This window comes from Corythoichthys intestinalis, chromosome 5 (assembly GCF_030265065.1).
Source record: "Corythoichthys intestinalis isolate RoL2023-P3 chromosome 5, ASM3026506v1, whole genome shotgun sequence".
Classification (NCBI taxonomy): domain Eukaryota; kingdom Metazoa; phylum Chordata; class Actinopteri; order Syngnathiformes; family Syngnathidae; genus Corythoichthys; species Corythoichthys intestinalis.
Window position 1 is genome coordinate 31,330,270 of NC_080399.1, and position 25,540 is coordinate 31,355,809.

At 38.2% G+C, this 25,540-nt stretch overlaps 1 protein-coding gene across 4 annotated transcripts in view; it reads right to left on the reverse strand.

Moving 5' to 3' along the window:
* The window catches only part of megf11 (multiple EGF-like-domains 11), a 220,244-nt gene that overhangs the window by 85,096 nt on the left and 109,608 nt on the right, over window positions 1-25,540 (reverse strand). Inside the window, exon 1 of one of the 4 annotated variants that reach the window (XM_057836018.1) lies at window positions 9,133-9,477. The exons of the other annotated variants lie outside the window; for them this stretch is intronic. Coding sequence (XP_057692001.1) covers window positions 9,133-9,172 — 40 coding nt within the window. The 5' untranslated portion in view covers window positions 9,173-9,477. Of the gene's footprint in view, window positions 1-9,132; window positions 9,478-25,540 lie in introns of those variants that run through there. 4 annotated transcript variants of the gene reach the window in all.

Consider the following 25,540-nt stretch of genomic DNA (forward strand, 5'->3'; position numbering starts at 1 on the left):
TGAAAAAAAGACATTAATGATGGATAATTTTTATCAAATATTAATGAAATTAATATAAATATATTTAATTACCAAAAATAGTCACTTTCCCGAAAAGGCTTAAATCAAACAAACAAACAAATAAATAAACAGTAACTTGCTGCATAAAAAGGTTAAAGGTCTTAAGTGTCAACTTTTGAAAAGCTGTCCACTGTAGTGAACACTGTCCCTGAAAGCGTTAAAAGGCCTCATTGACAAACACATTCATGTGCCATTTTAAAGAAGCGCGCCACCAATGAACACCTTTTTAGGAAAGAAAAAAAAAAACAAAACAAAAAAAACAAACACTTACTGACAACTATTTAGTCTTATGATTTAGTTAGATTTCTTTGATTCTCAAATGGACTATGCCATCAAAACCTATTTTCTTCATTTTTTTTGCATAACATAGGTCAGAAGAACAATAGCTTTATTTGTTTGACCCCTCCCACTCAACTGGGCACATTGTCACTTACAGCTACAAGCAAAGTCGGAAATCTTGGCGTAATTTTTGACTCAGACTTAAACTTCAATACCCATCTAAAGTTTGTCACTAAGTCTTTGTTGGAACCACCACCATGCTCTCTCATGTCAGTAAGTTCTCTGTTACCATCAACAATGTACCGATCTCTCCTTCTACTCAGGTTAAGAGTCTGGGTGTCATCCTGGACAGCACGCTCTCCTTCCGGTCACATATCAACGGCATCACCAGATCAGCCTACTTCCACCTTCGCAATATTTCTCGTCTCCTACCTTCTCTCACCAGCCATACCGCTTCCACTGTGGTCTGTAATCTAATCACCTCCCGGCTCAACCAAACAAGTCCCTCCAAAAACTGCAGCTCCTCCAGTACTCAGCAGCACGCCTCATCACTCGGACCCCCACCACACATGACATCACCCCCATCCTCCGTCAACTTCACTGGCCACTTACCTTCAAAGCACTCCATGACTTGGCCCCTCCCTACCTTTGCAATCTACTCTGTTTAAGAAGTCCACCCCGTCCACTTTGCTCTTCCACTCTCCTCCACCTTTCCATCCCCTGTGTCGGTCTCTCCACCTTTGGTTCCAGAGCTTTTAGTCACTGTGCCCCCCCAGCTCTGGAACTCCCTACCCCTGATCTTCGCAATATATCCACCCCTTTCACTTTTCAAATCCAAACTCAAAACACACCAGTTTACTCTTTCGTACCCACCATGATCCCTAGCTCTGTTCTATCTTTACGTCTCAATTTATCTTTATCGTGATTTTAATCGTATTGTATGATTGTTTTGTTGTTATTGTGATTCCATCCTTTTTGTGAAGCATCTTTGTGTGGCTTGAAAAGCGCTCTAGAATAAAATGTATTAATATTATTAATAAATCTGTCTATCACCACCATATAGCCAGAATTAAGTGGCTTTTGTCCAAACAATGACATGCAAGAATTCATCTATGCATTCATTTTTAGTAGACCATTGAAATGGTATTTTTACAGGTCTTAACAAAAAATCAATCAGGAAGTTACAGCTACTACAGAATGCTGCTTTCAGAGTCCTTACAAATAAAGTGGTATCGGAAATACAAATAACTAACGATAGTGCTACTACTGTATATTCATAATGAATAATTAGTCAACGTTGAATGTATTTGTTGTTTGTTGTTCTCGTCTGTCTCTCTGTCCTTTATTATCTCCCTTTCTGTCCCCCTATAACCCCTTCCTGCTTGCTGCTTTCTTCTTCTAAACGAAACACCATAATCATCACAACAGGAGTATATCATACACATTAAAACTGTTCAGACCTTGAGGACAATCAGATTTCCATTCTCTGTGTCAAGCAGTTGAACGGGACAGGTTAATAAATAAATAAATAAATACAGTGGCGAACACATTGACGAACGATTCCTTTGACATACGACGTAAAATTTGACTCGTCATCCGTCTCGACATATGACAGCATGTTCGAAATACAATATACAACAGTGTCGTAATTTAATTGTTTTCCTGCAAGGCGGCACTACGTCAGATTTTCTTGTGAGAGAAATCATCATGGGTCCCAAAAGGGTTAGTCAGTGCAGGTGGGAGTAGTGGTGAAAAAAAGAAGTTGACGATTACCATTGAAATGAAAAAAGAAATCATAGGAAAATATGAGTGTGGTGTGCGAGTGAACTGGAACTGGAATTGAACTGAATTGAATTAGACAGAATATCGTGTCGTCCTCTATCTCCACAACTGCTGTCTCCTCCGACCTCCGTTCGTCATCAAGTTAACGTGACAATAATAAGCTTTTTAAATTGACTTATTATTTACGTATTCATAATTTTTTTTTTTTTTTTTTTTTTTTAAACATGTCTCTAATTCAGTCCTTCTCAAATAATGGGGTGCGCAAAGCGATGCCAGGGGGCACATGTGACCTCGGGGACCATACTTTTTTGCTGTACTAGAATACAGTGTAATTGCACATCCACTCAGTGGGTGGCAGTGGCGTTCTCACTTTCAGAATGTGCGCAATATTTATTAACCAAACAATAGTACACAGCGAAGAGCAGGAGATATGAAAAGCTAAGACGAGGAAATATGACAAAGCCTATGTAGCGTATGGCTTCACTTTTAATCCAATGGAAGATGAGGAAAGACCAGTAAGTTTACTGTGTCTAAAAATGTTGGCAACGTACAGTATACAGCCAAATTAAACCACGTCACATTAGAGCCCAATCACATTGATAAGCCGCTTGATTTTTTATTCAGGGAAAACGTGCCGCATATTGCCTACAATCGTCCCGTTTTATGAGTGTTACCTGAGTAAGTAAACCAGCGACCATTACCAGCGTCATATAAGGTGGCATACCAAGTTGGTCAGTGCAAAATGACGACACAATATAGCATAGGAGCTGATACAGACTGCAGCAAAGATAAAAACTGTCCCTCTGTTAAATGACACTGTCCTTTTTGTCCTATTAATTTTTGTTTTTTCGGTCAAATTGTTTGCCATATGGTAATATTGATAATCTATTTGAATTTTATTATCATTTATTAATTTTATATATTTTTCAGTATCAAATGGTCAAAAAATATACCTTGAATGTACAGTGGGGCAAATAAGTATTTAGTCAACCACCAATTGTGCATGTTCTCCTACTTGAAAAGATTAAGGCATGTAATTGTCAACATGGGTAAAAAATGTGGAAAAAAAACCCAGAAAATCACTTTGTTTGATTTTTAAAGAATTTATTTCCAATTTAGAGTGGAAAATAAGTATTTGGTCACCTACAAACAAGCAAGATTTCTGGCTGTCAAAGAGGTCTAACTTCTTCTAACGAGGTCTAACGAGGCTCCACTCATTACCTGTATTAATGGCACCTGTTTTAACTCCTTATCGGTAAAAAAGACACCTGTCCACAATGTCAGTCAGTCACACTCCAAACTCCACTATAGCCAAGACCAAAGATCTGTCGAAGGACACCAGAGACAAAATTGTAGACCTGCACCAGGCTGGGAAGACTGAATCTGTAATAGGTAAAATGCTTGGTAAAAAGAAATCAACTGTGGGAGCAATTATTAGAAAATGAAAGACATACAAGACCGCTGATAATCTCCCTCGATCTGGGGCTCCATGCATGATCTCACCCTGTGGTGTCAAAATGATAACAAGAACGGTGAGCAAAAATCCCAGAACCACATGGGGGGACCAGGTGAATGACCAACAGAGAGCTGGGACCACAGTAACAAAGGCTACTATCAGTAACACAATGCGCCGCAAGGGACTCAAATCCTGCACTGCCAGACGTGTCACCCTGCTGAAGAAAGTACACGTCCAGACCCGTCTGCGGTTCGCTACAGAGCATTTGGATGATCCAGAAGAAGACTGGGAGAATGCGTTATGGTCAGATGAAACCAAAATAGAACTTTTTGGTAGAAACACAGGTTCTCGTGTTTGGAGGAGAAAGAATACTGAATTGCATCCAAAGAACACCATACCCACTGTGAAGCATGGGGGTGGAAGCATCATGCTTTGGGGCTGTTTTTCTGCAAAGGCACCAGGACGACTGATCTCTGTAAAGGAAAGAATGAATGGGACCATGTATCAAGAGATTTTGAGGGAAAATCTCTTTCCATCAGCAAGGGCATTGAAGATGAGACGTGGCTGGGTCTTTCAGCATGACAAGGATCCCAAACTCACAGCCAGGGCAACAAAGGAGTGGCTTCGTAAGAAGCATTTCAAGGTCTTGGAGTGGCCTAGCCAGTCTCCAGATCTCAACCCCATAGAAAATCTGTGGAGGGAGTTGAATGTCCATGTTGCCCAACAACAGCCCCAAAACATTACTGATCTAGAGGAATGCATGGAGGAATTGGCCAAAATACCAGCAACGGTGTGTGAAAAGCTTGTGAAGAGTTACAGAAAACGTTTGGCCTCCGTTATTGCAAACAAAGGATACATAACAAAGTATTGAGATGAACTTTTGGTATTGACCAAATACTTATTTTCCACCATGATTTGCAAATCAATTCTTTAAAAATCAAACAATGTGATTTTCAGTTGTTGTTTTTTTTTTTCCATATTCTGTCTCTCATGGTTGAGGTTTACCCATGCTGACAATTACAGGCCTCTCTAATATTTTCAAGTGGGAGAACTTGCACAATTAGTGGTTGATTAAGTACTTATTTGCCCGGACCTAACTTTTTTTTTTTTTTTTTTAATTCAGGCAAATCAATGCGCTTTAAGTCTTTTCTGTTACGAACAAAACAATGTTAATCAAGTTATACTTTATTGTCAGATGATCTATATTTCTTTTTTCCCCCTTTAATGTTTACAACGATACAGTATTAATAATCATTTTATAGATAAATGATGCTGGTCTAATTTAATGCACTTGTTAAATTAGAACATGGCTCACCGTATAGTCTTCGACCTCCACACCTGCCGTCTGCGCAAGTTAATGTGACAATAAAAATGCTTTTCTATTTCCTATTTATAATTTATTTGTTTTGCTATGTGTAAATTGTACTTCCAGTATTTATCATGGTGTTTGGGGCTGTGGAAAGAATTATTCGAATTGTAATGTATTCTTACGGGGAAATCCGTTTCAACATATCACAATTTTGACTACAAACCAGGTCTTGGAACTTATGAAATTCATACATCAAGGTACCACTGTACAAGGGAAATGGACCATACTACACCGGTTATGAAATAGTTACACTGAGTCAAAGGATAGACTGTGAAATACTGCTGCTGGTCTACAAAACACTTAATGGCATTAGACCAAAATACTTGCTTGGTTTGTTTGACCCCTACGAAGCATCTGGGCCCCTACGGTCGTAAGGAACCGGTCTGCTGTATGTTCCAAGAGCTAGAACAAAGCAGGGTGAGGGAGCATTCAGTTACTATGCTATACCAAGCTACCTGAACTTCTGAAGACCGCTCAGACAGTTAATTCCTTTAAATCAGGGCTAAAAATGGTGTTGTTTACCACAGCGTATTCATAGCTAGCTATATATTTTAAGTTCCAAGTTATTATAATTTCTGCTTTTCATTCATTTTTCAGTTGAATTCTTTTTTTCAATTTTTTATGTCTTTTTACTGTCTCGATCATTTAATGTGTCATTTTTTTGTGTTTTTGCGGACTTTCATGTGATGTAAAGCACTTTTAATTACCATTTGTTGAATTGTGCTATTTAAATACATTTGCCCTGCCATAGTTGTCATTAGTTTCAGGTGATGTTTAAATGCAAATAAACTTAAAATTCTCTGATGAATTACATTGTTTTCCAACTGAGATGTTTATTTTATTTTATTCATTTTACATAGATCTTTCAACTTCTAAGTAACCCACAACTTTTATGCCCAGGTGGACACTAGCACGTACAAGTACCACCACAACAATAACGACATTATGTTCACTGAGGGGACCATTATTTGAAACCCCTGACTTAGAGTAAAGGTTGTTTTGGGGACTTTTCAAAAAACAACCAAGTCAGCATTTTATTTTCCCAAACTGAAAAAGCAGTCATTCGTCAACACAAATGCGTGTTTGATCATATGCACCTTCTGTAAAGCGTGGAGCATTGAAACATGAGTGATGATTACAAATCAGTCATTTAGGGTTTTGACCAGCGTTACCATGGGTAAACAGAACAAGACTACAGTGTGGACACTGTTAGCCTGACAAATGTATTTCGAAAGCGTACAGAAAAAGCTGCCAATAGTCATCGGGGTGGTTCTGCTAGATTGAAGAAGCAGCCTTCTGCAGCTTGGGCGTGTTATCTGGGCTGCCTTAATTCATCTTCTCTGAGGCCTTGTTCATTTCCTTTCCCCTGAGGACAAATGAGCACGGGGCCAAGTTAACAACATAAGGAGGAGACGTGCCGAACACAAATTGCGACCACGGTTTAGTCCGAATGCGCGTCTTCCCACCTTGATAGGAACTTGCAGGTGGTCGTGTTAGAACAAGATGTGACGGTTGATTATCTGGATCGTGAAAAGTGATGACTATAAAACTGAACTTTTTTTTAGAAAGTCACATTTATGATTGAAAAAAACAAACTAAATACATTTACGTTTGCCGGTACCGCAAAGCGGAGCTGATCATTTGTTCCGAGTTGTATTCAGTATGCGAGGTGTGGATCGATGCATGGCTTAAAAGCGCCTCCGCTGTACATCCTTAGGCAGGTCAATAGGGCTACTGATTATGACCAGGCAGCATCTTTGCAGACTTAATTCCAAACAACTTTATTGTATTTCAAATAAAACCATTCATGTTGTTTTTGTTGCACCACAAGCAGAGTGTGAAAAGATACTCTCACATAATAAAATAAGCCCTGGTTCTACAGAACCTCCCACAGCTCATAAAAGCCTGTGGATCATCATATTGTTAAACTGACGATCACACTTTTCTATTTATTTAATAACTTGCCTCGTCCTGCCGAGACCTTTCTTTAAATACAACAACATGCAAAAAGCCTTGAAATGGAATAATGGTTTATCTCCAGTTACAAAGTCAAGTTTTTGCTGGACAGCACACCATTCGACAAACAATGTCAACCAGATAAAACCAACTCTTACCACTCCCAATTTTACACATATTGATTTCCTTTTTTCAATTATCAATTCTAATTAGCACGGAGTCAATTGTGCTACGGGGCATTAGCGGTCAATGAGAAGGGGCTCGGTCAAAGCGCACAGACTGATGGCCCCCATCAGCGACATGAGAAAGTCAAAGAATATGCTGCATGTCATTTGTTCTCTTTCTAATATTTTGTGGCTATATGGTTAATACAAATGTGACAAGCATATGGATATTTAGTTTATCCACATTTATTTAGGCCCTTTTTTTTTTTTGCCATTTTCCTCAGTAGGTGCTTAAAATGAGCAGAACCATTTTTAAAGTCTTTCATTCGAGTATTTGAGCAAAATTTCCAACGCCTTCTACAAGTACATTTGACACACCACAGAGGAAAAAGCATTATTGACAATTTAAATGATTACAAAGAAAAATGATGAAGAATACAAAATGAGTCTAATTGTCCTGCACAGGTGGCCTAATTTAGGTTTTATGAATCCATGTGGCATAATTCATTCATTAATATGTCAACAGCATGCGTTGTTATCATCCTTTTTTTCATTTTTAACGCTCTATAGAGCAGGGGTCCCCATCTGCCGGGCCGCGGACCGGTACCGGTCCGTGGCGCATTTGCTACCGGGCCGCACAGAAATAATAATTTCATAACGACCGCATTCTGGCAGAATTAACCCTGTGCCCCGGCATAACACACCAATACCCCTGTCCACTCTAGAAATAACACTACGGGATAGATTAGAATGTTGTCATAGAAATCTATTGATTGGACTGCTAGCAGTACATCTTCTTTGTGTATATAATATATCTATGTGCGCTTGTCCTTGATAATAACGTATTGCTAGGCCGCGGGTGCAGCAGCAGCACATTTGTTCCCGGAAACAATTAGCCCCTACACGAGCGAAGATGACTGGAAAGCAGACGTCTTTGGAGATATTTTTACGGCGAAAAGGGCACCTGACGAGCCTACAACCTCGAAGACCCACGAATTGCGAAGGAGTGGATTCGTGACCAGTAGGATCAACTTGTAGAGATCGCAACTGACGGCGACCTTATTAAACGTACATTTGAGACAACAACTCTACCGAGGTTCTGGATTAAAGTCATTCTGGAATATCCTGACATCGCTACAAGAACATTGAAAACCTTGCTACAATTTCCAACATCGTATCTTTGTGAAGCGGGCTTCTTAATTAATGTTTAACATAGGGCTGTCAAACGATTAAAATTTTTAATCGAGTTAATTACAGCTTAAAAATTAATTAATCGCAATTAATCGCAATTCAAACCATCTCTAAAATATGCCATATTTTTATGTAAATTATTGTTGGAATGGAAAGATAAGACACACGACGGATATATACATACAACATACTGTACATAAGTACTGTATATTTGTTTATTGTAACAATAAATCCAAAAATGGCATTAACATTCTTTCTGTTAAAGTGATCCACGGATAGAAAGACTTGTAGTTCTTAAACGATAAATGTTATAGTTACAAGTTATAGTAATTTTATATTAAAACCCCTCTTCATGTTTTCGTTTTAATAAAATTTGTAAAATTTTCAATCAAAAGTAGAGTTAATATAATAATAAAAAGAATAAAAATAACAATAATAAAAATAGAGTGACCAAAGTTTTACGTGTATTTTGCATAGCTATTTTGATATGGAATGCCAGCTCATTTTGCATTGTTGTTTAAGAATAGGGCCTCATTACTATAGACTGAAGTGCTTTTCTTTTTGTGAAAATTTTTTTTTTTTTTTTGGAGAGATAGGAATATTATTTTTGTTGTGCTTTCACTAAACGATACTTACATTGGGGAGAGCAAGTATTTGATAGTATTTGATACACTGCCAATGGGAAAACCCATAGGCAGTGTATCAAATACTTGTTCTCCCCACTGTATATTTGTTGTGAAGGAGTTGCCAATAAACGGCGCGGTCCAAAGAACGCCTGTGTCCACTCGCCTTTACTGTATTAAATATATCTGTACATATCTTACCCAAAATACAACAAGAGACACATAATTGCCACTAAAAGAAAGAAAACTTACCGAAATATGTGTGGAGCACAAATAGCAATTTGCGTTGCATTGTGAATACAGCATAAACGTCTCACAACTACTAATTCTCCCACGTTTTGAAGAAATAACATGAGTATGGAACGGCGCTGCCCCCAAGCGGCCGGTGGCATTCTCTTCACTCTTAATGCCCATAAACGGCCTCATTGTATAATCTGTTTGAGGCAATATGCGAGATGGTCATTCACCCAAGCGCCAGCAGAGGGCGGCAAAACTCCATAACAACAAGTGAGCTTTTCACTGAACAGTCATTTAAATCTGTCTGAGCGGGACATCTGCGTTAATTGCGTCAAATATTTTAACGCGATTAATTTAAAAAATTAATTAACGCCCGTTAACGCGATAATTTTGACAGCCCTAGTTTAACAACAAGGCGAAGTTGTTAATGGTGAGAGCGGTGTGAAGTTGTGTGCAGCTTACTTGGCGGGATGTATCTGAGGAGAACTTTTCTACAAGTCCTTCCATGATCAAACGTAAGTTAATATTCCTTTCTTTCAAGAAAGTTTGTAGTGTTTACTTTGGAATCGCTGCATTTGTGCATTTTGCGGCTATGTTTAATGTTACGCGCATGCGTAGAACCACAGTGTTGCAATTTTTGATGGGTTGCAAAATATGTCAAAACACCGGTCCATGAAAAAAAGACCCAAATAACACCGGTCCGTGGTGCAAAAAAGTTTGGGGACCCCTAGTATAGAGCACTCATCTAACTCATTGGCTGCCACTGACAGCACTGGACGTCCAACTTTATTTTATTTCTTTTATTATTATTTATTTCTGGGAGGGCTGGCAGTGATAATTCCTTGCCAGGCTCTCCTGGTCAAAATGTATTGGACGTTAGCCCAATCAATGGCATTGAAAAATGAGCAGTTACAGCCACCCCAATAGCAGTTGACTCCGGCCGGATCCGGCCTGAGCTCGCCAGATCCACAAAGCAATCGCACCCGCTGAACGTCAGTCAGCCAGAGGCGGCCCATATCATCAATCTGACAGTCCAAATGATAGGTTAGGCACAGGTCCAGGGCGGATTGTGCACACCAGATGCGCTAAAAACCTGAAATTTAACGTTCGGCGTGTGATGTCACAACAGCGCACACCCTGAAGGCAGGCATCCGCTGCGACTACTGTCATTGACAACAATGGCAACAAAGATGGAACGTGCGTAGTTGAACAAACAAATGTTTTTAATACAAATGTTGAAGCGTAGGCGACACAGAAAACGTTTGGAAATGTTTGAAAACGGCGGTGTTGTTGTGCTGAACTGGAAACATTCTGAGCGGACCAATCACAGTCCTTCGATGTTCATGTCAAGAGCGTTGACTTGACGCGTATTCAGGATTGTCTGGGAGGTGCACGTCAGAATCAGCCTTAAACAGTAGAACACGCAGGATTCAGGACGCATCATCTCGGCGTACGGAAATTTTTTATGGTAAGTGCTTTATTCAAAGTCATAATTGCGTTTTGAAGTCAGTTCTTGACTGCTAAACAAGTTATTCAATCGCACGGTAATAAGATGGCCAGTGTATTCAATTGATCTGCCATGTCTGCAAGTTAAGTAATCCAAAATTTGTTGCATTACAACATATGGAGGGAGAAAGCATTAACTCTGTGTTGCTGTAAATGTTTCAATGTTTTAATACTATTATTGAAACAGAGCCCCCCCCTCCTTGTGTTTGTGTATTTCTGCCTTGATTGCACTGATGGGTGAGCCTGGGACCAGGTGCCGCTGATTATCATCAACAGCTTACTTAAACTGATCCTTGGCCTCACATCATTGCCAAATCAACAACTTACCTACACGTATGTGACTTTCAGCTAACAAAGAATCTTGTAATCCCGATACTAAACTCATTGTCCCCCCCCCCTTGATCCTTTACTGCTTGTCTAGCAAAACACCAGCCTTCCCATTCATCTGTTCTATCACCAAACTGCCCACCGGATTCATCGGACACTATCTACTACTCCCTCTCATCGTAAATGAATTAGATTCCCTGTTACCCCAGAACCTTAACAAATACAATATGTTCTTTACAGTCTAAAAATGGATCATCTTTAATGTGGAGTTGGTTGTTCCAATTAAAATATTTTGTGAAAAACAATGTTGTAGTGTTGTTGTAAGTTGCATTAATATGTTAGTATTAATAAATTGCATGAAAAAGAACTGTTGTCATTATTGCTTTTAATATATTTAATTTGCAATATAAACACATTAAAATATGATATATTTAACAAAATGGACCCCAAATTTAATACTGCAAATGGTTTTGATACAAATCTGGCCCAGATTGGGTAACATGTGTGCCATATCTGGGCCATACATTAATATAGTATCTGCTACTTTGGACCAGTTTTGGCCCAAAACTGTTGCTGATCCGGCAAGTGACTACTGAGTTTGGGCCATTGTTCAAAAAGACACTGGGGCAGATCCGTTTTATAAAGTTGGGCCGGATTTTGAAGTACATCTGGCCCATGTCCGCTCCTGTTATATTTTGCTACCTGGGCAGTACTCTCAATTTAGGTGAAGTGCACATCAATTGTTTTCAATGGCAAGCAATTAGACAAATGCTAATATATGTTTTAATGCATTTGTGGTTTTATTCATTTTATTTCCATTCACATTTTATAATTTTTTTTTAATGTATTCATTATAATATAATAATAATAATAATATATATAATATATATATATATATATATTTATAATTAAAAAAACAACAATAATCGTAATTGAGACCTAAAGCGCACATATGTGAACATCACATATTTGGTTATGTAGACCACACTAAACCAAATATTAATATTGTGGCCTTCATAACTCAAAATCTAAATCTACATACAATGTGGATTAATAGTTTTTTTTGTTTTTTATTACAAAAATAGTCACTTGCCCTATAAAGGGTTAAAAATCATTATCAATAATTCATGGCAGAAACTTAGAGCAGATGAGTGCTCTATGTATTTTTCATCATTTCGAATCATTTGCATTTGCCCAGAATACAAATGGGGGTTTTCTATACATACTTTGGTCCGAATATGATATTATTGACTAAGTAGTAAAGTGGCACGCAAGAAAAACTAACATATGAATCATTTTCTTTGTTTTCTGCTTGAGTGACAATTGGGGAAAAAAAATAAAATATATAGTAGAGGAGTCATCCTAAACAGCAATTTCTCTTTACTAGAAAGTGCTCTGTTAACATAAGAATGAGCACAAATCCATCATCCGTCCTTATTCGAATTACGGTTGAGCACAAATGTGTTGGTTATAGATAATATCTAAAATGAGAAACTAGTATTTGCTTTTGGAATTATTGCATGAATGTACATTCAGGTCAGTGCCATTATGTTAGCAAGCAGTGTGTTGTTGTTTTTTCTTTGCACCCAAACCAATAAACGTCTATGCAATGTGCCATATTATGGACATGTCTCTCATTGGGGCACCCTGACACCTTCTAAATTGACTAAACAACACAGAAATACGGGTTCACAGAAATTACAGGATAATTGCTTTTTAATGATACCACATTCTGCAAATGATCGTTATAAAGTCATCAATTCTTGGGTAGAGTTCCTGCATGCCCGGGCACCACAAGTGCCAAATTACAGTATATTACACGGTGTGAGAAAAGTGAAACCATAAGGATGTTTTGCTGGCATCCGTGAGTTGAAATTTTTGGCTTAGCAAAAGTATAAATTATTCCCGAAAATGTAAATGGCGAACACTGTCAGTAAAAAAAAAAAAAAAAAAAAAAAAATCGCCTGCGATACTACAAATGTGTTCTTACAAGCATCCATAAAAAACAAAGGAACTCATTATGCGACAGGAATAAGGATAGTTTGAAACAAGAAGCAAAAAAAAAGGGCTAATACCAACCCCCACTTTTTTTTTTAAACAATCATCTCTCCACGATAAAATGAATTCTTCACCCACCAAAAAATATAAGGAAATCCTGGTGTTCATGCTGAATGAACTGCTGCCTCTGAAAGCCGTGCTGTTCTTCCTCATTTCTGAAACTCATGCAGCCTATGAATAATTCTTCTTCGAGTCTCAAAGTCAAAGGCAAGTAAACTCATGGAGCATTGTGTGTGTGTATGCAGTAGAGAGAGATTGAAAACATGCTGTAGTTACATTAAAGAGGCCTCAAACAAATGAATGGAGTCATCTGGGAAAAAGACGTAACGTTCCTCCAACTGCTGTCAGCATGAGCCTTCAATTGTGATTGATTACTAGCATTGGAGGAAGTGTGTCTAAAATACTAAAACAACACATCAATACATGTAATCACTGGTCACTTTTCATTAAACTAAACAAGGAGGCGACGTAAGAAGCCGAATGCTTGTGGAATCTTATTTGAGAATCCATGCGAGCACTGTTGATATTGATCCATGGACCTAAAACCTCTATTTATGGTGTGTCTGGTTTGGGGGGGGGGGGGGGGGTAATTTTGTTATTTGTTCTTTTAAGCACTTTGCTCGGGACAAAAGCAAGAGTATTACAAGGCGCACCCGTTTCAATTCAAATACTTCAAATGGGGGATTCTTAATTTGAGCTGAACTGCAATGTCAGCACTTGGACAATGTCACATAATGAAAGGTTTCCCTTGAATGCACTCACTCACACAGGATATGGCAAATCAGGAGAGTCACCTTCCTGACTTAAACCATAGGTTTTCTAACTTTTGACAACACATACCATCTCCCAGAGTACCGGAAGGAAATTATCATGTTTCAGTACCACGGATGACAGACCTTCAATACATTTACATGTGTAATTGTAGTGTATTCTTCAATACATACAATGGCAGCATGAAACTACTTGAGTAATTTGTAGTTGTTTAGTAGACCCAAGTCTTCATGTACAATGTGATTTACACATTCTTATGTGCATTCAAATAATAGGCGGAGTTTGACTTTTGGGGCAGGGGGGGCACAACATGTTGATGACCCCGAAATGCAGTGTCAGCAATAAAAATAACTTACAAGAATATTTATAATAATAAGTTGAAAATGAGCGTTTTTTTTTTTTTTTGCTTCCCATCATTTTTGAGGGGAATTCTAAATCAGGCTGTTAGGGCAGCTATACTTTTCGTCAAAATCGTCATCCATTGAATATGGTATGCCTGCTGGTGTCTGTCAAATTTTTCACCCCATCAGAAATTGCAACTTCGTGTGTTAAAAATAGCCGCAAATAGAGCAGTTACAAAGTAAACACTACAAACTTTCTTTAAATAAATAATATTTACTTAGGTTTGATCATGGACGGACATGTACAAAAGTTCTCCTCAGACACATCCTGCCATGGTAGTGCACACAACAACTGGACACCACTCACTCACTCACTGTTTACGTGTTCGCTGTGTCGTTAAGCATTAATTGACACCTTATTCGTGTTGAACATATATATGTTTACAATGTTACTTCTTTATTTAGCACCTGTGTATAGTATTGAGAGTCCAACTGAATGTAAAAGGGGGTTTATTCACCGCCTCAACAGCTTTGGGAGCAAAATATTATTAGGGTGCAAAATTTGGCAGGTGGTGGCTCTGTTGTACAATGAGCGTCTTTAGTGGTGCAAATTGAAAGTCACTATTTTGGTGGTGCGTTTTATGATCCACATTTTCAATTCTTGGTTCTTCCTCAGTAGTTGTTGTCGCTTTTGAAAGCTTAGGTTTGAAAAAAATTACGTATATGCATCTTGCCTCTTCGGTCCTCAGGTGGTTTTAGCTAGGCAAAGAAAATGACTAAGGTGCCAGCCACATGATCTGTTCGAAAAATAATTTTGACCCATTATAAAAAAAATTTTTTTTTTTGTTCATTTCATTCATTTTTTTGTTTTGTTTGTTTTATTGCTTTACAACTTTTATAGACAATATTTTACCGGAAAACTCTTTAATTTTAAAAATCATATATTGGAAAGTCAAATACATGCAATGACACTTTTCAGCCTCAGGGGGGCCATGCCCCCCTCCCTGAAACTCAGCCTATGATTCAAATACCAGTACTTTATGTACTCATTTTCGTAATAGTCCCTTAAAACTAAAAAAATACGCCTAGGTGTACTAAAACTCATCCCAAAAGTATTCTAAAAATACTGCTAGATTTCCAGAAATACTCCTTCAAAGTGACCTAAATACAATTGAAAATACATGAAATAGTCCTGGATATACTGAAAGAGTCCCTGATTGTAACCGAAATACTGTACTCCTAAATGTACTCAAATATTTATCACTGAAATACTCTTCAATTGGAATAAAAGACAATAAACACTACACCTAATTTTTTTTTCAAGTGCATGATGTAAGGCAGTCGAGTGGTTAGCACGTCTGCCTCACAGTTCTGAGATCAAGGGTTCAATCCTGGGCTCAGGCCTTCCTGTGTGGAGTTTGCATGTCTTCTCCGGGTGCACCGGTTTCCTCGCACATCCCAAAAACTACATCCCATCAGCCTGTCATGCATGGTAGGCTGATTGAACACTCTAAATTGTCCAAAGCTGTTAGTGTGTGCGTGAATGGTGGTTTGTCTCCTTGTGCCCTGCGATTGGCTGGCATTCATGGTTTTCCCCGCCTACTGCCCTTAGTTAGCTGGGATAGGCTCCAGCATCCCCGTGACCCTCGTGAGGATAAGCAGCTTGGAAAATTAATGCATGATGTATTTTTATTACAAGTTAAAACAAAAAATTGTCAAATATAAATTGCTAATGTTTTGTTTAATTAAAAGTTTACAACTGAAGTGTACTTAAACGCCAGGTGAAGACTTCAATTCATGAGCATTTTACTCGGTTAAATTGCATTGAATGCATCATATGCCATCTCAAAACTCACATTACCAAAATATTTTTAGAATTGACCGCATAGTTTTTGAGTTACTGCCATAGCAACACCTTAGCAACAAGGGACGCACCTCACTGCCGGCCGCTACCTGATGACGTCATTTCCCAAAGAGCTCGCCAATACTCCAATATGCCATCTCGATGTGCAGTGATGAATTGCTCACATGAAAGGCTCGAGACTCTATGAATGGCCCAAAAAAACCTTCTTCAGCAAGGAAATGGACATCTTTTGTGAGAGTCAAGCGGAAGAACTTCTCCCCGGCTCCGGTCTTTCTTTTCAACATTTTAGCGACGACAGCTTTGAAAGCCACTTTGGTTTTTCAAAGACGTAAGTAGAGTAGAAGGCATTACTGGCATTTCTAATTCTAAAATTTGATGCTATTCTGTTCAGTGTTGTTTTAGGAATACATTACTAAGTAACACGTTACTGTAATGTGATTACTTTTTTTTTTCCAGTAACTAGTAATCTAAGGCGTTCATTTTTCCAAACCAGTAATCTGATTAGTTTCCTTAGTGTAATTATGTTATTGCCTCATAATGTATATAGAATGAAGAATATTGTAGTCATGTACGAAGAGCATTTTGAATATAAAATGCTGGAAAGGTTCCCGGCATGTGTTTCCATTGTAACCGCTGACAGTTACTTCCTTTTTTGGTCTCGGGTCATCCCCACTACGTGTTTTGGGACTGAGACAAGCGTATGCCAGGCTGCCAGCGTGGGCGCACATTCGAGCTTAGTGCAGCCACATGTTGAGATTTGTGAGGGAATGTTGTGTACGTCCATGAAAGAACGTGAGTATTTTTCCTTCATTCTGCAGGGTTCCAGCGATAGGTTGGACCCCTTACATGCGCGGCCGTTGCATAGCTTTGCCGTTGCAACGACGGGTAGTCATCGCTCCAAGTTGGCAAGCATTGTTTACATCATATTCGTGTTGGACATTTATGCCAAGAGGTGACGTGTTCGTTTAATATCTTTGGGATGTGTTGTAAGTCCAATTGAGTCTAAAGTGCTTAGTTGCCGCCACGTTTTGTGGCCAAATTGACCACGTGTGTGTACAGCCTACTTCTGGGTTGTGCTCGCGCATCCGCGCTCGCCCCCACCTTTGTGTTTATTGCACTGTGCAATTCATTTGTATGTTGTTGATTATTGTGCAGTCAAATTGCATTGTTTTAGTTTGGCACTGATATGCAGTTAAACCTAACCCCTGTACTCTAACCCGAAATATTTCAACAAATTCCTGCTCCGGAGTGGCTAAGCTAGCGCGATTCAATAGTGATTGAAATCTGCTCCATCGACTAATTAAAGTAACTCGAAGATTAATCCTTATGTGAAAAAGTCTGATCTACCTCTTTAAATTTAATTATCGGATTACATGCGATGACATTTTTGTGTTGTCATTCTTATGTTGAGGCGGCAAAGTGAAAAAAAGTAAAAAGTAACTGATAAATTACTTTTAAAATAGATCGGTTAGTTTGCTAATAAAGTAATCAGTAAAGTAACGATTACTTTTTGAGGCATAATTAGTAATCAGTAATTAAATGTACACTACATGTTTGTTGAAGTGCGACCTGTTTTTCTTTTCTTTTTTTTTTTGCTTGCCTGTCATAAGACAGTTGACAGATTGTCTATTTATGTCAGTTTGGTACCTTTATTACTTGATCGCGACCTGTTTATTAGTTGTTGTTGCTTGCCTGTCATAAAACAGCTGACAAGTTGTCTATTCATGTCAATTTGATACTTTTATTACTAGTTCTATATAACTACTCGTCTGTTTTTGAAATTACTGATAATTATATCACAGAATGACTGAGGAAAGAAAGGTTCTTAGGGAAATCATGATGCTAGACGCCTACCACTTTCCTTTCATGAAGTGTCGAGATGCCAACCGGCGTCTTCACTAACGTCTGCTGTGCAGAGTAAATCGTCGTCATATGACGCCTCAGGTTCAAACATGTAGGGATTAATTGTAGATAATCTTTTCTCGGAGCCTTTGCCATCATTAGAGTCATGAAAGAGCAATGCTGTATGGTTACTTTCGGTGGAAATATCACTGATATTGTTGATACTGCTATGCTCGCTGTGGACAGTCTTCTGTTGCGTTTGGGAATTTACGTCACACTTCCGGGTTTGGGAATGCAGTATTGACAGAGTGCTAAAAACTGGGGGGGGACAAAAAAAACTAGGGCTGTCGAACGATTAAAATTTTTAATCGAGTTAATTACAGCTTAAAAATTAATTAACCGTAATTAATCGCAATTAATCGCAATTCAAACCATCTATCAAATATGCCATATTTTTCTGTAAATTATATATATATTCTGTAAAATAAATTGTTGGAATGGAAAGATAAGACACAAGATGGATGTATACAGTGGGGAGAACAAGTATTTGAAACACTGCCAATGGAAAACCCATTGGCAGTGTATCAAATACTTGTTCTCCCCACTGTACATTCAACATACGGTACATAAGGACTGTAGTGGGCATTTCACTCTACTGTCATTTAAATCTGTCTATGCTGTCCTCACTCCGAAGCGTCTACTTTTTCCAAAGCTAGACAACTAGTGAACAACGCCTTAATAATCAGACATCTCCCTTTTTCATCTGATTAATTAATAAAATAGCCTCAAACCATTGTCCTCTTTAGACCGTCGTAAAACTACAAAAAAAAGTACACAAGCATTGCATTAGCAACAACGTTAGGTTAGCACGCTATACAGGTTCACTAAACAAACAAAAAGCGTCTCATACAAAAAATAGAACATTTCTCTTACTAACATAATATGTACATTCTTTACAACAACCATACTTACGGACGAATCTTGTACAAGGATCATATAAGCACAACATTACAACGTAGGCGTCAGCAGTCGTGCAGCCATATTGAACTGGCAAGAAAAAAAATAAACCATGTCGCAAAGCGACCACAAGAGTTCGCTGTTAGACAGCACAAAAAGCCTGCTGTAAAACTTACCAAAAGGCAGAATACTGTCTGAGCGGGACATGTGCGTTAATTGCGTTAAATATTTTAACGTGATTAATTTAAAAAATTAATTACCGCGCGTTAACGCGATAATTTTGACAGCCCTATAAAACGCAAAGTACCCTCGCAGTTACGCGTTAGAAATGACAGGGTAGTTTCGATGAACTCGTCCAAAGTTTATATTTACAAAATTTCACCAAAATCCGGAAAGCTCTTCACCTGTCTTTAACACATGTACTGCAAAAGATTTTATCAGAAAAGTTTAGACACTTGCTCAGTTTGACTATTTATATCAGAATTCTTTGTTTACCACTAGAGGAAGCTCACATAACATCAGTGGTGCATTTTCAAAAGCAACTAATTCAGGCAAAAGTATTGAGACAAAAATTATCTTCTTCAAACAATAGAAAAAACAAGTTCGGGAATGTTCTTTAAGAGTGCTGTTGAGTAGTTAGCCCTGATCTCAACCTTTTCTAAAAACGACACAATAGCAATTATGACCCAGACTCCCTCAAACAATCACAAATGTACATGAAATTCTCAGACTTTAAATTCTTTTGGGCATCTCAGAAGCATGGAAGCTTTTCAAGATGCGAAGTTGAGAAGCATACTAAATCATTTTTGGTGTAACGGGCAGGTGCTCCAATACTTTTGTTTGTTTGACCCTCTTTACTCAGACTATCTTTTGTCAATATTTGCTAACTAGAATCGGAATGGCCAAAGTAGATAGTAGATTGTCTTTTTACTTGTCCCCGTGTGGCAAAAGCAAACAATTTAATTGAATTCGGGGGCTTGTAATGTCCGCATTACTCTAATCACAGGAGAGCAGAGCACAATTGTTTATCTCGACCTTGGAAGAATTAACAGAGGAGATTTGCGGAGAAGTTAATACTTTGAAAAAAAAAAATCTGCAGAATTGTAACCTGGCTTTTATTGACCAAGCAGTCAATTGTCTTTTTGCTATTCAATACAATGACATGCACTCTGTGCTCATATGAAAATGCTGTAAACTCCCACCCGAGATAAACAATGCGCCAAGGCAATTTTGTGCTGCGGAGCCAAGCACTGTATCGTATGTTAAGTAATGCAAATGTGAATTAATACATTCAGTCTTTTGTTAACCTACTTTGAGGCAGTATACGATTTTAAACGATGGCTGATTATCAGTCGGAGACAAGTAACGGAAAAAGTGCCGTGTGCTGCGCTATCTCGGGCCCGCAACATGCAACAGAACCTCCTGAGAGGGCGGCAAGGATGCAGGCAGCGTGAGAGCGCCGCAGAATGCAAACTACAAGCCCAAATACCCTCGGGGGCTGAAGGAAAATTTGATTAAAAGTTTGTTTTTCTTCACTCTCAACAAACGGAGGGGCCCGTCGATGCGGCACTGACAGTTAATTGGACTTGGCAGGGCCACGAGTTCATTCGTCAGCATTGTGTGGGGCTTGCCTAGGAGGAGCGGGACAATCGATGTTCCTCAGGATGGCCTGTAATCACTGCACCACTGCGATGAAGTGCAGGGTTAAACATCAGGAGATTGCAGGGGCACCACAGGATCCGAGAGGGACTGCTAATACTCCCCCAAACCTAGAATAAAGCAAGGTCACCCCGACATGCACTCTGGAGGAGAAGAAGATGCCAGGAAGCTAAACAAGAGATTTCTAAGACTGTCATAATCTTTGTATAAAAAATTAAAATTAAAAAATAAAAAAAAACATTGCACAAGACCTGTCTGTATCTTTTGTTCTCATCCAGATCAAACGTATTTTGACAATGCCTTTCATTCACCATTAGATTGAATACATAGGATGTTTTTTGCTATTTAACAAAGAAACTAATCTTTTTCTCAGTGTAAGGCAGAAACACTCAAGTGACTTGAAGTTCCGCTCTAACCCCCAATTTGACCAACTTTCAAAATTGTCCGATATTCATGTGTGAAACATAATTGGAAAGCTTAAAATCTCAATTTTCTGGGGGAAGAAAAAATTTGAACAGGAGGGCTTTTTTTTCTTCATGTTTTTTTAAACAGCAAAACCCTATCTGGAGGTGAGAGTACGCGAGAGCAGAATTACAGATGCCATGACTTCAATGAGATATTATCGTATACTTAAGGTACCTTGTTTCGATCCAAAAACTCCTTGTAGCATGTATCACCGAGTGTCAAGACATGGTAATATAACAAGGGTCGTGATGCAGAAATCGCAGACATCAAGGAGTGGTCGAGATTTTCTTTTTCATATATTTACCCTTTTAAACGTTTTTTTTTTTTCCAATTTTTCTTTGTTTGGATCGATTATTTATCACCCAACATATCGGAGAAAATGCGACAGTAACAAAAAAAATACAATTAAGCGATAGTTCTGAGGTAGATATCTGTTACTTTTTTACAGACGCCTTTTTTTTTTTCATTGTGACGTCATTTGTTGAAAAGTTTAAAATATGTGAGTGAATACTTTTTTTGTCATTAAAAAAAAAAAAAAAGAAATATGAGAGACTAATTAATGATTCCAAGCTAAAAACGACAGACATTTTGAATAATAAATATAATTAATTACCTTTGTTTTATGGCTGGGTTGAAATAAAAGCGGTTGCGCGACGTCTGTAAACGGGAGGTTTTCAGGGTAAAACGGACAAATTAAAAATTGTTCGGGGGCTTAATGCGCCATGAATCTGCTATGACAGCATACAGACATATTGTTCTATCAAACACAACAGTTGTTTTGGCTTAAAATACAGCAGTTTCTTTTAAAGGGGAGTGCAAGAGCAGAAACTGCTTTTTCAGTCTTGTCTGTGTTTTCCGTCATAAACAATTAAGAAATTATATCTGTGATGATTTAGTTAATGTTCGGACTTTAACGCTTTCAGTGATATTCACACGGATAGACATCCAATCCATTTGGACTGCATCAAATGATCGCTGTTGGCCCCACCATGTCAAAATGGGTTGGACGTCTATCACCATCAATGGTAGTCAATTAGTTAATTTCTTAAATAACATTGAAGCAGTTAGGACAGAAGAAAGGTTGTACTGTAGATCTGTTTCCTTAGTATTAGTATTGCAAGTAGTAACAAGCCAAAGTTACCGAGTAGTCAATGTAAAAACAGTTTCCATTTATTCAGCCATATTTGACATCCCACATCAAGCAAATTATATTGGTTAATGGTAAAAACAGTTTATATTTAGAGCAACTTACTTGCAAATCGTTCATCTACCACCATCAATGGGTGTCAATGAGTTAAGATACTCAGAAGAACTCATTATTTGAACTTCTTAGACTGGCAAAAAATTTAGACGTAAATAACTATTTCTATCGGATACCTCTTTTGCGAAAGGCAAAACAATATATAAGGCCATGTCCATACAGAGCATGTCTTTTTAAAAACGAGTATTTTGCCCCATCCGTCAAGATTAAAAAAAAAAAAAAACACACCACCTCGTCTGTAGTTAAAATATCATCCACACTCAAATGTATAAGTGCGTTTTTTTTTGTTTTTTTTTGCATATCTATGTAATAAAGGCTTAGCCCTTTTCCTTATTTGATAGCATGAATGCATATCTTATTTTCTTAAAGGGATCCATGGATGAAAGACGTGTAGTTCTTAAAAGATAAACGTTATTATGAGTTAAAATAATTTGATATTAAAACCCGCCGATGTTTTCATTTTTATACAATTTATAACATTACCGTATTTTTTGGACTATAAGTCACAGTTTTTTTTTCATAGTTTGGCAGAGGGTGTGTCTTATACTCTGGAGCGACTTATGTGTGATCATTTACGGTCGGGCCGACTTCTCTCTTGCTAACTTTTTTAAAAAAAATGAACATATATTCATATATTTATACTAAAACGATGTATGGATGTTAAATAAAATAAATAATCTGGATAAAACAGAAGGCGCTTAGCATGCCTGCGCACGTGAACGTAGTGGCCTCACTCTCTTTTCAATCTTCCCCTCCGCGAGCATCCTGGTATTTCCTTTTCGATATGGAGTAGAGAGGAGTGAAAAACAAACTAAAGACAGGGGAAATGAAAAGCAAACAACTGCGGTAGTGGAATTATGAAAGTATTCAAATTGATTGTTGAAGATACAGAAACCTGTGTCAGCTTTGCTGAATGTAAACGAATGTGGCGCTTTGGTCTCATACGAGAAATATATTGAACAAACTTTTCCAGCGTTATTTTATTGTGTAAATGCATTTATAATGATCATAAAAATATGTAGACTATTTAAACATTGAGAAAACTTGCGTTTTTTTTCTGCCAACTCGAGGAGATTAACATAAATGCACTAACATCAAATCCACTATCCGCCTGTTAGAAAAGACACACAAATATAAAAGATATAAATGTTTATATCTTACAGTCTTGTTTAACTGGGAGAATTCGTTACAAAAGACAGGCTTTAATTTGTTATCATTATGCATCTGTTCACCGGCATCGTCACAAACGTGATCACACAAAACGCAACCATGTATCGCATCCCTGCATTTCCTCCTTCTCCTGAGTCTTCACAAATAAAACATAAAATTTCATTTTTTGGGGGGCGGCAAGCAAATCAAGTTAATTGATGGGGCTTTAATACCGGCAGTCCGGTCGGGTCGGGCTGGATTTTTTTTTAGGCCCGATCTAACTTCTAGCGTCATGTAATGTTAGCATACCGTACACCTATTCAGCCTTTTGTTCTCTATTGTATTTTAAATTGCCTTTCAAGATGACATGTCTGTTCTTGGTGCTGGATTCTAGCAAATGAATTTCCCCCCAAAAATGCGACTTATACTCCGGTGCGACTTATATACGTTTTTTTCCTTTTCATTGCGCGTTTTTTGGCTGGTGCGACTTAAACTCGGGATCGACGTATAGTCCGAAAAATACGGTAGTTTAGCTAGTAGATCGCCATTGTTGTTGACGTTGTAGGGTGGTGACATCACTTGGTTGCGCTGCTGGCCTTCCAAAGAATGACTCTAGCGACATAAAAATGTCATCTGTTCAACTCTTTGAATTTGAACCCAAGAGGAATGGCCCTGGCAGTTTAATTGTTTTATTTTGAGACTCTTTCAGTCAGCTGATCCTCGCCTCCACCAGCTGGCGTCTACTCCTCCCACTGTGATGTAAGTTGATTGACGCCGGACGGTCAGACGACGTCGCCGCCGCTGATTGGCCACGATGAAAGGGCGCCAAGCTTGAAAAGTCAGATGCTGTCAACTGACAGCGGAGGTCGCATTTGACAGCATTTGTGCCGCGGTCCTCCTCGCCAGCTGTTTGCTCGCCATTCACTTTCGTGTGCCTTTGATTGCTACTTTGTTACACCCCCGCTTTTTCGGTGAGGTCTTTTGTGTTTTGCCATTACTGGACTACTAAATATAGATTTTTAAATCAATATTTTATGAGTTTCTAATAATATAATTTCGTAAACGAGAACAATTGTGGCTTAGTAGACCCTACAAGTCTTTAAGTCCGAGGTTCCCTTTCAATTGTGGCAAATAATTCAGTTTCCTGTCTACCATGCGTTTCCTGTTGGGTTTGCTGTGACACAACTCCAGTTAGCAAGTAAGCAAGAGCCCTATTAAGTAATAAACCTTCCTTGCATTACGTTTGTGAACCATTTAGCATCGTTAGCATGTTAGTACGGGTTGCTGTCGCTTATGTGTTTAAACTTTATATATGTGCACTATATTATATGTCTTTAATAAATTCGCGATGTACAAGTGATGTAAGACTCGACATCCTGAATTCATTCCTGAATGTAAACACGGGTTGCACATATGACGTTTGAACATTTTTTGTCACTGATGTTTCGACTGTTAAAAAAAAATGTAAACCTCTGGTTATTAAAAGTACACTTGTAGTAAAGTACACAAATCTTCACTTTGGTCGGAGTTTATAAAAACCCTTTTTTATTATTTTTAATGCCCAAAATGTGCGTCTGCGTGTGGAAGATAGGCCAAACCGTAGATAAAGTTCTTCTTTTTGTGAGATACTCTGCTACGTGTAGACATGGCCCAAGACCGTACAAAAAAAAAACATCCATCCATTCAAATTCTAAGACATTTACCCTTACTGGGGTCACAGGTGAACTGGAGCTTTTGAGTTGAAAACAGGGCACACCCTGGGCTGCAAGCCAGCCCATGGCAGGGCATATACAAAAAAAAAAAAACAACAACAACAAAAAAACACTCACATTCGCACCAACAAACTAGAGGAGCACTCAGAGAGAAGAATTATGACTAAGCAGCCGAATTCAAAGCATCACCATATTTATAACCTCTGTGAACCTTGATCCTTTCTTTCGTACATCATCTAGCCTGCAAATTTACATTAATTTACAAAATTACATAAGATCTGTTAACAAGTTATCATGAAATTCCTTTTCAGTTCTGTGACCTCAAGACCCCAAAATGTAATCACCTCTTCTGTTTTATATCACAAACATATCATGGAAGTTTGATAATAATCTCCATATTCGTTCTTGAGTTATCTTGAACACAAACAGATATACAGAACAGAATAGTCTTGATTTCACTTAAGATACATGTTTGAGATTAAGCCAGAGCACCCAGAGAAAAATAGCAAAA